The sequence below is a fragment of the Onychostoma macrolepis genome, chromosome 23, assembly GCF_012432095.1.
Source record: "Onychostoma macrolepis isolate SWU-2019 chromosome 23, ASM1243209v1, whole genome shotgun sequence".
NCBI lineage: Eukaryota > Metazoa > Chordata > Actinopteri > Cypriniformes > Cyprinidae > Onychostoma > Onychostoma macrolepis.
Genome location: NC_081177.1, coordinates 135001 through 150024, shown reverse-complemented (window position 1 = coordinate 150024; position 15024 = coordinate 135001). Strand labels below are relative to the sequence as shown.

Here is a 15024-nt window from a genome sequence, read left to right as displayed (position 1 = left end):
ACACACTGCGCCGCCAGGGACTCAAATCCTGCAGTGCCAGACGTGTCCCCCTGCTTAAGCAGTACATGTCCGGCCCGTCTGAAGTCTGCTAGAGAGCATCTGGATGATCCAGAAGAGGATTGGGAGAATGTCAGATGAAACCAAAATAGAACTTTTTGGTAAAAACTCAACTTGTCGTGTTTGGAGGAGAAAGAATGCTGAGTTGCATCCAAAGAACACCGTACCTACTGTGAAGCATGGGGGTGGAAACATCATGCTTTGGGGCTGTTTTTCTGCAAAGGGACCAGGACGACTGATCCGTGTAAACGAAAGAATGAATGGGGCCATGTATCGTGAGATTTTGAGTGAAAACCTCCTTCCATCAGCAAGGGCATTGAAGATGAAACGTGGCTGGGTCTTTCAGCATGACAATGATCCCAAACACACCGCCCGGGCAACGAAGGAGTGGCTTCGCAAGAAGCATTTCAAGGTCCTGGAGGGCCGAGCCAGTCTCCAGATCTCAACCCGCTGTTGCCCAGCGACAGCCCCAAAACATTACTGCTCTAGAGGAGATCTGCATGGAGGAATGGGCCAAAATACCAGCAACAGTGTGTGAAAACCTTGTGAAGACTTACAGAACACGTTTGACCTCTGTCATTGCCAACAAAGGGTATATAACAAAGTATTGAGATGAAATTTTGTTATTGACCAAATACTTATTTTCCACCATAATTTGCAAATAAATTCTTTAAAAATCCTACAATGTGATTTTCTGGATTTTTTTTCTCATTTTGTCTCTCATAGTTGAGGTATACCTATGATGAAAATTACAGGCCTCTCTCATCTTTTTAAGTGGGAGAACTTGCACAATTGGTGGCTGACTAAATACTTTTTTGCCCCACTGTATATTTCCTTCTAAATTAAGAAGTAGTGTGGTACTTTACTATTTACTTTAAGAAAAGTAATTTGATTACGTAACTTGCGACAATTCTAATGCATTACCAACAACACTGTATTTGTGTGTATACATCTATAAATGAAATAATACATCTTATTTGAAACTGCTCTAAATTTGGTCTTCAAATGCTGCCATTAAAAAACTACTTCACTTTCCTTTTTTTTTTAATTTTACCACAAAAATATTTATATAGAGAGATATGTAAGAATAAAGTTTGTGTGATGTGGACCAAATCTCAGAGTAAAGCCAGAAACAGGAGGACAGACAGATTACAGACAGAACAACAAATCGCTAAAGCAACCAGTGAACATAATGGATAGAAATCTTTAATGTGCATTTTTACACAAATGTGAACTGTATTTACAGAGCATTAAAAACATAGTACATCAGAGTTCAGATTTACTGCTTTATGTGCACAAAATCAGTAGAAAAATATTCTTTAAAAAATGAAAACAGATGGAATGTTGCATTAAAGGCAGAAGCTTGTGACACAGTCATACGAAGCACAATATTACTAAAGCACAAACACGTTTAACATTGAGAGAATCCCAGAAACACACTGACGGCATCAACAACACAAACCATCAGAGAATATCATTGGTTGAGAGGTTTCGAAGGTCCCGCCAATTTACAGAACCAACCAATAGCAGCAGAGAGAACTAGAGAGGAGACTAAGGTGAGCAGCAGGAGCCCTTTGAGCTGGTGTAAAATAGTGAAGCCTGTTTCACAATCACACACCTGCAGCACGAGCGGCGAGCCGTTTATCAGCAGAGATCCTCACACGAGAGTCAAAACACTAGACGTCTACAGTGACAGACACACACATTCTGCTCACTTTACAGCTGCGCTTTGAATTCTGGGTAGATTATTGACATATCATGGAGTTCATCGGATTCCCCTCCTCATGTAAATAGATTTTTATGACAATCAAGGTGTTATTTATTATGGCTGTTTATAAATGCAGGAACTCAGAAATCAGTGCACCTACAAAAACAGTGCAAGTGAACATCTACTGATGATTGCTGTTGCTTTTCTGATGTGCTGCAGATGCAGGAAGTGTGAAACAGTTTTTATCCACCTTTAACACACACACACACTCACTAGTGTCTGTTTCAGTGGTGTAAGTGAGTAAATGAACAAGTGATTCTCTGTTTCTGTAGTTTGTGAGCACTGATGCTTCTCGCTACAGAAGCTTGGTTTCTTGCGTTGTTTTGTTCTGAAATGAGAAACTCTATATGTAACGCAGCTGGAGTCTATAAAGGCTGCTTTATCTGGCATTAGCGCAAACAGTGCGTTTGTGTTTCAGCTTTGCTACTGTCATGGCGGAGCAAGAGTCTGAAGAGAATCTCTTGAACAGGTTAATGTCACTGTCCACATGTTTCCAGCAGCTGTCTGATAATGAACACATCTGCTGTGACCAATCTGAAGGAAACACCATCGCCCTCTGGAGAGCTTGAGACGCTACTGCCACAGAGACACCAGACATGTGATGGACGCTTGCCTTACGCCAAAAACGACTGACACACACACACACGTCTGGTTTGCTATCCTTGTGGGGACATCCCATAGGCGTAATGGTTTCTCTACTGTACAGACCGTATATTCTATTGTCCTACACCAACCCTACACCTAAACCTACCCCTTACAGGAGACTACAGGCATTTTTAGATTTTCAGAAAACTTCATTCTGTGTGATTTATTAGCTTGTTTACCCGTGACACGAGTCCCCATGAGTCTGTGTGTATTCAGGTTTAAGTCCCCACCTGAATAGAAAAACAGGTGTACACACACACACACACACACACATCGTCTCTTTTTGGAATGAGCAGTGTAGCAGGCTCACAGACGTCTTTTTGTCCTTGTTCAAGCGCAGTTCATCTCCAGCTGAGTGTGTGAGTGTACGTGAGTGTGAGTGTGTGTGCAAGAGTATTTGTGTGTGCGCGTGAGTGTGTGTACAAGTGTGTGTGCAAGAGTGAGTGTTTATGAGCATGTGTGTGTGTGTTCACCTACAGCAGGTTAAATGTGCGCATGTAAATCTGTCTCTCGATCCACTCAGTGAAGTGTGTCACATTGGCGTAGACGCCGGGGCCCAGGACCTTAGAGAAACACACAGACCCCCAGGAGGTCAAACCGTATAGAGACCAGCGGCCGTCATCCTCCTCACAGACCAGTGGACCGCCGCTGTCACCCTGGAGAAACACACACACACACACACACATAACGTCATGTGAGCACAAACACACACACACACACACACACACACTCGTGATGTCACGTGAGCAGACACACACATAGACTAGAAAACTTTGTTGGCATTAGTGGAAGCACCTTAGCATGGTTCAAATCGTGCTTATCTGACCGCCATCAGTTTGTAGCAGTGAATGAAGAGGTATCATATCGATCACAAGTGCAGTATGGAGTACCTCAAGGCTCAGTACTAGGGCCATTACTTTTCACGCTTTACATGTTACCCTTGGGAGATATTATCAGGAGACATGGTGTTAGCTTTCACTGTTATGCTGATGATACTCAGCTATATATCTTCTTCGCGGCCCGGTGAAATGACTCAAATTGAGAAACTAATGGAATGCATAGTCGATATAAAAAACTGGATGTCTAGTAATTTCTTACTGCTAAATTCAGAAAAAACAGAGTTGTTAATTATCGGACCTAAACCCCCCACATGTAATAACCTAGAACATTATCTAACACTTGACGGCTGCTCTGTCAATTCTTCTTCATCAGTCAGGAACCTAGGTGTGCTGTTTGATAGCAATCTTTCATTTGAAAGCCATGTTTCTAGCATCTGTAAAACTGCATTTTTTCATCTCAAAAATATATCTAAATTGTGACCTATGCTCTCAACGTCAAATGCAGAAATGTTAATTCATGCGTTTATGACCTCAAGGTTAGACTATTGTAATGCTTTATTGGGTGGTTGTTCTGCACGCTTGATCAACAAACTACAGTTGGTCCAAAATGCAGCAGCTAGAGTTCTTACTAGAACCAGGAAGAATGACCATATTAGCCCGGTTCTGTCAACACTGCACTGGCTCCCTATCAAACATCGGATAGATTTTAAAATCTTGTTAATTACTTATAAAGCCCTGAATGGTTTAGCTCCTCAGTACTTGCGCGAGCTCTTATCGCATTATAGTCCTCCATGTCCGCTGCGTTCTCAAAACTCTGGCCGTTTGATAATACCTAGAATATCAAAATCGACTGCGGGCGGCAGATCCTTTTCCTATTTAGCACCCAAACTCTGGAACAATCTACCTAACACTGTTCGGGAGGCAGACACACTCTGTCAGTTTAAATCTAGATTAAAGACCCATCTCTTTAGCCTGGCGTACACATAACACACTAATACGCTTCTATTATTCAAATCCGTTAAAGGGTTGTTTGGCTGCATTAATTAGATCAACCGGAACCGGGAACACTTCCCATAACACACGATGTACTCGTTACATCGTAAGAAGAATGGCATCTACGCTAATATTAGTCTGTTTCTTTCTTATTCAGAGATCACCGTAGCCACCCGATCCAGTCCGTATCCAGATCAGATGGTGGATCAGCACCTAGAGATGATGACCTCTACAGCCCTGAACATCAGCGGAGATCAGGACACCTAGATGAACCCCAGAGACAGATCCCCAGTGAAGACCTCGTCACCTAGACAGCCATCGGGACAAGACCACGGGAACTAAATAAGTCCTTTACACAATCTGACATGGCTGCGGTTGGAATTGAACTGCTGGTTCGTCTGGTCAGAGGAGAACTGACCCCCGACTGAGCCTGGTTTCTCCCAAGGTTTTTTTTTCTCCATTCTGTCTCGGAGGGAGTTTTGGTTCCTTGCCACTGTCGCCTCTGGCTTGCTCAGTTTGGGACACAATTTCCAGCGATATTGTCGACTTGATTACACAGATAGTCAAGTCAAGTCAAGTCATCTTTATTTATATAGCGCTTTTAACAATACAGATTGTGTCAAAGCACTTAACAGTATCAAATTGGAGGATAGAGTGTCAGTAATGTATAATGATAAGATTAAACACTCAATTTTCAGTTAAAGGCATTTCATTATTGAATTCAGAGATGTCACTGTCTAGCTCAGTTTAGTTTAAATAGTATCTGTGCAATCAAATCAGCGATAATCGCTAGAAATTAAGTGTCCCCAACTGAGCAAGCCAGAGGCGACAGCGGCAAGGAACCAAAACTCCCTCCGAGACAGAATGGAGAAAAAAACCTTGAGAGAAACCAGGCTCAGTCGGGGGTCAGTTCTCCTCTGACCAGACGAAACCCGCAGTTCAAAAGTTTATATTTCTATTTTAATTTTGTTGCAAGTTCTAACAATAGTAGTATTATGTAGTTAGGTATTTTATTATATTTTTAGTTATTTTGTTATATTTTTTAGTTTTATTATTAAAAAAAGTATTTATTTGATACTATTAGAACTGAACTGAGCTAGACAATGACATCTCTAAATTCAATAATGAACTGCCTTTAACTGAAAATTGGAGTGTTTAATCTTATCATTATACATTACTGACACTCTATCCTCTAATTTGATACTGTTAAGTGCTTTGACACAATCTGTATTGTTAAAAGCGCTATATAAATAAAGGTGACTTGACTTGACACATACACACGCACACACACACACACTCACTCGCTCTCTCTCTCACACACGCACACACACACTCACCATGCAGGAGTCGATGGTTCCCGCCTCGTATCCGGCACAGAGCATGCGTGACGTGATGGTCTTCATGTCGAAGTAAGACTGACACTGAGAGACCGAGATGATCCTCACCTCTCCCTCCTGGAGCTTAAACGGCACTGCAGGAGAAGAGACACACACACGCATACACACGCTGACTACTGTGATCAGACATGAAAGTGAAGTGTCAGTTTAGTGCTGTACTTTGGTACCAATCTGATACCGATCTGATTATTTTGGACTGAAGTGGTCAAAGCAGAAGAGCAGATGCTGCACTGGCTGTCTAACAGTAACAGCGCTGAAGCTCTTTGTGGAACAGCACAATATTTCCGCTGGTCTTCTCTGCCCCCTCGTGGCAACACATGGCAGCTTCAGTCTAATCTAGTAGGACAGACTCACTCTTCAACAAACACATCTGTCAGCAGAGCTGGGTAGATTCCTAACAAATTGTAGTCTGTTACTGATTCCAAATTAAATGACAAGAATTGTAGTTAGTAACGTAATCCATTACATTACACATTTAATGGATTAATATAATCAGACTACTTTTAGTTTACTTTTGACCTAACTCGTTTATCACACTGATCTAAATAGGGAAATCATGCACCGTATTGATATAAAAATACAAAGAGTAAGAAAATATATTTCATTAATTATTAACAACATGACGTGCATTAAACATTAAATCAAGGCTTACCAAACGGGTTTGTGAAGGAACTGCAGTGGGTTAGTGAGTTTAATGAAAAGCTAATAATTAAATAATTAAAATGTCAAATTAAAATAAATCATTTTAAAATAACACCAATTAAAATTAAACACTTACTCAAAGTGTAATCATGTAATCAATAAAAAAGTAACAGTAGTCTGACTATGATTATTTAAAAATGTAATTGTATCTAATTACAAGTACTTAAAGCTGCAGTCCTTAAGTTTTGCCTCTTTGCCTCCGTTTGAAACCTGCAATTTCAGTTATTATTGCAGTTATGGGTTGTGCACCGGCTCGGCTCCAGTGCAGATGAATCTAATGTTTTGAGGAGTATGTGTAGCTGTCAGTCACAGCACCGGAGTGGATATTCACTGCACTTCAGAATCACAGATTCTATGTCTTGGAAGTACAGTATTGTTCAAAATAATAGCAGTACAATGTGACTAACCAGAATAATCAAGGTTTTTAGTATATTTTTTATTGCTACGTGGCAAACAAGTTACCAGTAGGTGCAGTAGATTCTCAGAAAACAAACAAGACCCAGCATTCATGATATGCACGCTCTTAAGGCTGTGCAATTGTGCAATTAGTTGAAAGGGGTGTGTTCAAAAAAATAGCAGTGTCTGCCTTTGACTGTACAAACTCAAAACTATTTTGTACAAATGTTTTTGTTTCTAGGATTTAGCAATCCTGTGAATCACTAAACTAATATTTAGTTGTATGCATTTTTGATATCACCCCACAAGTTCTCGATTGGATTAAGGTCCGGAGATTGGGCTGGCCACTCCATAACATTAATTTTGTTGGTTTGGAACCAAGACTTTGCTCATTTACTAGTGTGTTTGGGGTCATTGTCTTGTTGAAACAACCATTTCAAGGGCATGTCCTCTTCAGCATAGGGCAACATGACCTCTTCAAGTATTTTAACATATGCAAACTGATCCATGATCCCTGGTATGCGATAAATAGGCCCAACACCATAGTAGGAGAAACATGCCCGTATCATGATGCTTGCACCACCATGCTTCACTGTCTTCACTGTGTACTGTGGCTTGAATTCAGAGTTTGGGGGTCGTCTCACAAACTGCCTGTGGCCCTTGGACCCAGAAAGAACAATTTTACTCTCATCAGTCCACAAAATGTTCCTCCATTTCTCTTTAGGCCAGTTGATGTGTTCTTTGGCAAATTGTAACCTCTTCTGCACATGCCTTTTTTTTAACAGAGGGACTTTGCGAGGGATTCTTGAAAATAGATTAGCTTCACACAGACGTCTTCTAACTGTCACAGTACTTACAGGTAACTCCAGACTGTCTTTGATCATCCCGGAGGTGATCATTGGCTGAGCCTTTGCCATTCTGGTTATTCTTCGATCCATTTTGATGGTTGTCTTCTGTTTTCTTCCACGTTTCTCTGGTTTTGCTCTCCATTTTAAGGCATTGGAGATCATTTTAGCTGAACAGCCTATAAGTTTTTGCACCTCTTTATAGGTTTTCCCCTCTCCAATCAACTTTTTAATCAAAGTACGCTGTTCTTCTGAACAATGTCTTGAATGACCCATTTTCCTCAGGCTTTCAAATGCATGTCTAGCAAGTGCTGGCTTCATCCTTAAATAGGGGCCACCTGATTCACACCTGTTTCTTCACAAGATTGATGACCTCAGTGATTGAATGCCACACTGCTATTTTTTTGAACACACCCCTTTCAACTAATTCAACTAATTGCCCAATTGCACAGCCTTAAGAGGGTCCATATCATGAATGATGGGTCTTGTTTGTTTTCTGAGAATCTACTGCACCTACTGGTAACTTGTTTGCCACGTAGCAATAAAAAATATACTAAAAACCTTGATTATTCTGGTTAGTCACATTGTACTGCTATTATTTTGAACAATACTGTATGACCTAAATGAGAATTTTCAGCAGGTATTGTCATCTGAACAAGTAACTAACATGTCTGCCACTTTTGTTCTGACCAACTGAGGAAAAAAGCATTACAATTAATCGTGCTACCAATTGTGATTAAATCTAACGATCGCTTAGCTCATATTACATCAAACCGTGCAAATTATTAGTGTTATACTTTGTTCTCAAATTAATAATGTTAACAACACCATTGCGTGACTATAGCCCTATTCGGACAGGACTAGTTTTTACAGAGGGTCGTTAGAGAAATGTGTGTTTCACAGACGTACTTGGTGATTTTAATCCCGTCCGAATCTGCCATGTCTGTGTTTTTCTCACACAACCTCTGTAATAATTCCAGAGCAAATTACCTACTGTTTTTCAGCAAACTCAGTGATCCTCTGAGAAAACTAATCCCGTCCGAATGCGATGTCTATGATTGCCGGTGAGATTTTTTTTCACAACGCGTTTCCTTGTGTGTTTTGGCCAACGTGAATTACCGTAGACGCTCTTACCGCGCTCATGTTTGATATACTTGCCTCCCGGCAATGAAAAAATAAGTAAATAAATTAAAAACAATAATAAAATCAAGAGTCAGATCACGTAAACCATTCAGACTGGCTATTGTAATATCTGCGTCAGGTAAAATTACTCGCGTTCATTTCTGCACTCAATTACATAATGTTTTAATTACATATGCACCTTTATGAAAATTAAACACGAGTTTACTACAAATAAATAACTAAAGTAAAACTAAAGCAACCACACATTAACATGGTTTTGCTATACTAGCCATATAGCTTCACCATGGTATTTGTAGTAAAACTGTTATACTAATGGTAATCAATCTGAATGACTACGCAATGCACGCATACAGCGCGCGTGACCTCTGAAACGCCCAGATGTACAAAACAGCCCCTCCGCCTCTGTAATAAACACAGAGATGTTAGTCCCGTCTGAATTCATACATGAAAATCGCAGACGTCAGGTGATAAGAATCGAAACTCAAATGTAGTTTAGAAAACTAATCCCGTCCTAATAGGGCTTATGTGTATATAGTGTGTATTAGCATGTCGATTTTCATTTCTGTTCTAATCTCTAATTGTCATACCATTCGAATTTCATATAAAGAAATTCTTTTAACCCCCCCAAAAAATTATATGATGCGATTCCTATTTTTCCTTTTCTTTAGTGTGTTATGTAGCTGTTTGTGCATTTATAAGATCTACAGAGTTACAAAGCTCAAAGTCACCCACAATAGGATTTCTTCTATCTAAAAGAGAAGACTGATCCAGATCGGGCCAAAACGCCTCATTAAAACACGCCCCCACATGTCTACGTCACGATGTGGAAATATTGCACTGGGTCAACTGGCCAATCAGAGCAGACTGTGCTTGTCGGATAGAGGGGCTTTGTAGAAAATGACACGTTTGAGAGAGGCGGGACATAGAGGACCTATAATAATGTACAGTATTTGAAAAATAATGTGTTTTTTGAACATTAAAGCATGTCAACATATTCTGTTACACCAAATACATAAATAATGATCTTTAAAAATAGCATCATATGACCCCTTTAAAATACAAATCTTGTGTAATCCCAGGCTATCTGTAATCAGATGCACATTTAAAACTGGAATATAACTTAATTTAAGTCACACGTGTTTCATAAACACACAAACCTTTCTGGATCAATCCGCCATCAAAATGATAAATTTAATTATTCCAGCTGCTGTGAGAAAAGGCTATAAACAATCATCCACCTGCAGGATCCTCATATAGCCTATTAGCCAGGAAAACTTCTTAATGTTTACAAGCGTGACGTAATGACACAGCAAGATGCTTGAATTTCCCGCAAAATTCCTACCAGTACCACTCAAATTAGAAAACATTATTATAAGCTCACCGTTGTGAATCGGGCTAAAGTAAGGAGACAGTTTTGAACACTGGCTGGTTATGTACTTGCTCAAAAATTGATTTCGGATCATTTTTAACCAAAAAAGTTAATTTTTGGAATCTGATTTTTGTGTGTAAGTGTGTGTGAGTGTGTGTGTGTGTGTGTGTATGTGTGTGAGCATGTGTGTGAACGTGTGTATGAGCGTGTCAGAGTGTGTGTGAGCATGTGTGAGAGTGTGTGTGCATGTTTTTGTGACATATGAGCACACAAATTTGTATATTGACATGGGTATGACAGGTATTACAAGGAGAAGGTGATTTATGAGGACATTACCCCATGTCCCCATATTTCAAAAGGCTTATAAATCATACAGTGAGTGAGTTTTTTTGAGAAAGTAAAAATGCAGAAAGTTTCCAGTAAGGTGTAGGGTTGGTGTAGGAGAAAATACAGTTCGTACAGTATAAAAACCATTACGCCTATGGGATGTCCCCACTTTTCACAAAAACAAACGTGTGTGTGTGTGTGTGCTCCGCTCACTTCTGTTCCCCACGTGTCCCCAGCCCGTGATGTGGCAGTACTGGTCAGCTTTGGGCAGCTGACCGCGGCCGGGCAGACAGACGGGACGCACGTAACTGGTCACCTCCACCTCGGTCTCCAGCTCCAGCACGCTGATGTCGTAGTCCACCACGGCCCGGTTGTAGCGCGAGTGGACGACGATGCTTTTGACGCGCCGCGTTTGCATGTATGGAGACGGATGATCCAGATTACTGATGCCAAGAACCACTTTCCACACGTCTGCACTCTCACGCCTGCACACACATAAAACATGCCATTCTGACATGACTTACACCGACTCGTCAAGCCATAGTTATTTCTACAGTGCTTTATACAATACAGATTGATTCAAAGCAGCTTCACAGTAATGAACAGGAAAATACAGTGGTGGTTCAAATAATTAGAACACCTGAAAGATCTGAAAATATTGACCCTTTTTTTTGCCTCCAAAACATAATTTAATTTCATAATGTTCATGAAATATGCAGATGGTTGCTCTGAGCACAACAGATATCAGATGAAGCGAGTCGTAAATAAGTGCATTGCATAAGTATTCATACCCTTAACTCAGTACTTAGCTGAAGCACCTTTACAGCCTCAAGTCTTTTTGGATATGATACGACAAGCTTTGATCATCAGCATTTGGCAATTATCTGCCATTCTTTTCCTCACCTCTTCAATCCCAGGCTGTGGCTGGGCCACTCAAGGACATTCACAGAGTTGTCTTTAAGCCACTCTTGCTGTGTGCTTAGGCTCATTGTCCTGTTGGAAGGCTGGAAGAGGATTGAGTTTGGACACAACACCATAAAGCCCAGATCGGTGGAGTGTTGCAGTGATGTTTGTTCTTCTGTAGGTTTCTTCCATCTCCACATATGATCATGGAGCTCAACTAGAGTGACCATCAGCTTCTTGGTCACCAGTCTAATCAAAGACCTTCTACATCAGTTGCTCAATTTGGCCAGGAGGCCAGCTTTAGGAAGAGTCCTGGTTGTTCCAAGCTTCTTCCATTAAGGGTAGCGAAGACTACATGCTTCTGTGAACCTTCAATGAAGCAGAAATTTCTTCTTCCCCAGATGTGTGTCTCGACGCAATCCTGTTTCTGAGCTCTACAGGCAGTTGTTTTGACCTCAGGGCTTGGTTTTTGCTTTGATATGCATTATCAGCTGTTAGACCTTTTATTAAGACATGTGCCTTTCCAAATCACACTCATTCAATTGAATTTGCCACAGGTTAACTTCACTCAAAGTGTAGCGACATCTAGAAGCATTATGAATGCTCCTGAGCTAAATTTCAACTGTCCCGGATAAGGGTACGAATACTTGTGCAATGGAATCATTTAAGTTTTTCATTTTTTAATAAATTTGCAAAGATGTTAAAAACCTGTTTTTTGCTTTGCCATTATGGTGTATGTAGTGTAGACTGATGTGGAAAAAAAGTAATTTAAAGCAGTTTAACATAACAAAATGTGAATTAAAAAATTAAGGCATATGAATACTTTCGCAAGACACTGTAAATATGCCAAGTGTTCTAATAATTTTGGCCACCACTGTATGCAGTGTTAATATTGCACAACTTTCAGCTGTACAGCAGCTCTACAGAAGACAATAGAGTCATTATTCAGATCAATTCAGTTCATGCTGGTTAGAAAACCATTCGAGTGTGAGTGTGTGTACGTGTGTGTGTGTGTGTGTGTGTGTACGTGTGTGTGTGTGTGTGTGTGTGTGTGTGTGTACATGTATGTGTGTGTGTGTGTGTGTGTGTGTGTGTACGTGTGTGTGTGTGTGTGTGTGTGTGTGTGTGTGTGTGTGTGTGTGTGTGTGTGTGTGTGTGTGTGTGTGTGTGTGTGTGTGTACGTGTACGTGTACGTGTACGTGTGAGTGAGTGAGTGAGTGAGTGTGTGTGTGTGTGTGTGTGTGTGTGAGTGAGAGTGTGTGCGTGTGAGTGTGTGTGTGTGTGAGTGAGAGTGAGAGTGTGTGCGTGTGAGTGTGAGTGTGTGTATGTGCTCTCACCCCTCAAAGCAGTGCGCTACAGTTAGTGCCCACTTGTTCCTGATGAGCACACAGCCGCAGATGTGTCCGCTGGGTTCACTCTGTAGGGAGCACTGCCATGGCCATCGGCCCGGGCGACTCGTGCGGCCTCCCAGAATCCTCTTCACCATCCGAGCAGCCGGCCGACGGCCACATTCTGAAACATGGAGGACAAACAGAGAGAATGAAGGACGAAACAGTGTCTTATGGCCAGCAGAAGAGTGTGTGTGCTGCTCATATTATTGATAATGCTGCGATTATCGTCGATTTGATTACACAGATACTATTTAAACTAAACTGAGCTAGACAATGACATCTCTGAATTCAATAATGAAATGCCTTTAACTGAAAATTGAGTGTTTAATCTTATCATTATACATTACTGACACTCTATCCTCCAATTTGATACTGTTAAGTGCTTTGACACAATCTGTATTGTTAAAAGCGCTATATAAATAAAGATGACTTGACTCATACACACCGTCTCTTGTGCAGTTCAGTGAGATCTTCTTGTACGATGGGCAGCTCTGCCTGCAGACAAGAAATGATGTTGATCAGTGTCGTATCATGGATTGAGTTTCCAAACTTATTTAACATGGAGCGTGTTGTATTTCTGCTGCTGTTGTGTGTGCGCAGTAAAACACACTATGGCTGCCCCCTAATAGTCGATTAAAATTTGTTAGTCGACGAGAAGGCTTGGTCGACCAAAATATTATCAGTTGTTTATTATGCAATCACTGGTGGTGGATGAGGAGACAACCCTCACAATGTAAAGCGCTTTGAGTGCCTAGAAAAGCGCTATATAAATGTAAGGAATTATTATTATTTTTCAAATAAGTAACGCCATTTTCCATGTGTTGACTGACAGCTCTCCTGTCCGCATGTAACATTTGTGTTAGTAGTGTTGAACTTTCTTCTCCTGCGTCCTGTTCTTCATGTAATCCAGAACGGCAGCACAGCTGAAGGTTTGTTTGAGCGGCGCCCTCTACTGTACAGACCTGAATTTACATTTGCTTGAAAAGGCCATTTAAAGGCCTTTTACTAGGGTGTCCCGATCAGGTTTTTTTTGCTCCCCGATCAGAGTCATTGAATATTGAGTATCTGCCGATACCGAGTCCCGATCCAATACTTGTATGTTCCTAGTGCTTCTTGCACAATTCAAGTGCATTAAAGTTATTAAAATCGATCCAGTGTGTACATATGGAGGACCAAACCTGCCATATTTAGAAATAAATAAAGAAATAAAGAAATGTACAAAGAAATGTAAAAAAGCAAAAATAAATAAATAAATATATAAATAAATGTACAAAGAAAAGTAAAAAAGCAAAAATAAATGATTATTTATAATTTTATTTCCTTATTTATGTATTTTTTCATTTTTTTCCACATTTATTTATTCATTTATTTATACATTTATTTATTTCCACTTTTATTTATTTATACATTTCTTTGTCTGTAGGGTAATGAGGAGGGCGTGTTTTACGTCAGGAAAAGCAATCGAGCCAGAGTAGTCAAGGGGTAATCTTGAGGCCACAGTGACACCTTGTGGTGCCCAAACGAAGTACAAGAAGTGTAGCCTATATGACGCGCCTGTTGATAGTGTGGGATGAATGACTTAGATGGGCGATATGGCCAAAATCTTATATCACCGTTATTATTTCATTTTCACGTGGGGGGTTGTTTCGGCTGGGAAGCCTGCTATCTGTGATCGCGTGCATTTGCTGAAGCTCATGAAAGCATGCAGTCGCTCTCTTATGCGCTGTTTTTAGGTTTCACTTTCAAAGCATACAAGGCATGTTTCCAATATTCGAATAGAAGGAGGTTACTGTATTGGTCGCCTCGCCTCTTCCCGTGTGGACAGTCACCGCATCAACTGATTATAATGGGTTCTCTTGGTGTAGACACAGCTTTAGATACGGATTAATCACACGTTTTAGGATGGAAATATCCAGAATTGGGTCAAACAAGAGGTGTCCACGGAACGGAGCTAGTGAAACACACATGACATGCATTGAACATACAAGCATCATGCTCATCCAAACAGTGCCTGTCGTGTGCCCTCAGCTTTTGAGCTAACTGCAGTTTTTAATGTAACCAAAACCAAAAACAACATTGACAGCATCAGAAACAAACCTGTAAACTGATGTCCAGGGGCATTTAAAAAATTATATATATATATATATATATATATATATATATATATATATATATAATTCAATCGATGAACTCAGTTAAAATAATAAAGGGCTGTACTAGTAAAAATCCAATCAGTGTCAACAAAAGCC

At 40.4% G+C, this 15024-nt stretch overlaps 1 protein-coding gene across 3 annotated transcripts in view; it reads right to left on the bottom strand.

Moving 5' to 3' along the window:
* Positions 1-1247: 1247 nt before the first annotated feature.
* Positions 1248-15024, bottom strand: part of corin (corin, serine peptidase) — a 40705-nt gene continuing 26928 nt past the window's right edge. For all 3 annotated transcript variants that reach the window (XM_058762518.1, XM_058762517.1, XM_058762519.1), the window contains exons 19-23: positions 13221-13270; positions 12722-12896; positions 10695-10966; positions 5640-5773; positions 1248-3126 (exon numbers count right to left, since the gene is read on the bottom strand). In XM_058762518.1, the coding sequence (XP_058618501.1) occupies positions 2944-3126; positions 5640-5773; positions 10695-10966; positions 12722-12896; positions 13221-13270 (814 nt within the window). In that variant the 3' untranslated portion in view covers positions 1248-2943. The remainder of the gene's footprint in view (positions 3127-5639; positions 5774-10694; positions 10967-12721; positions 12897-13220; positions 13271-15024) is intronic.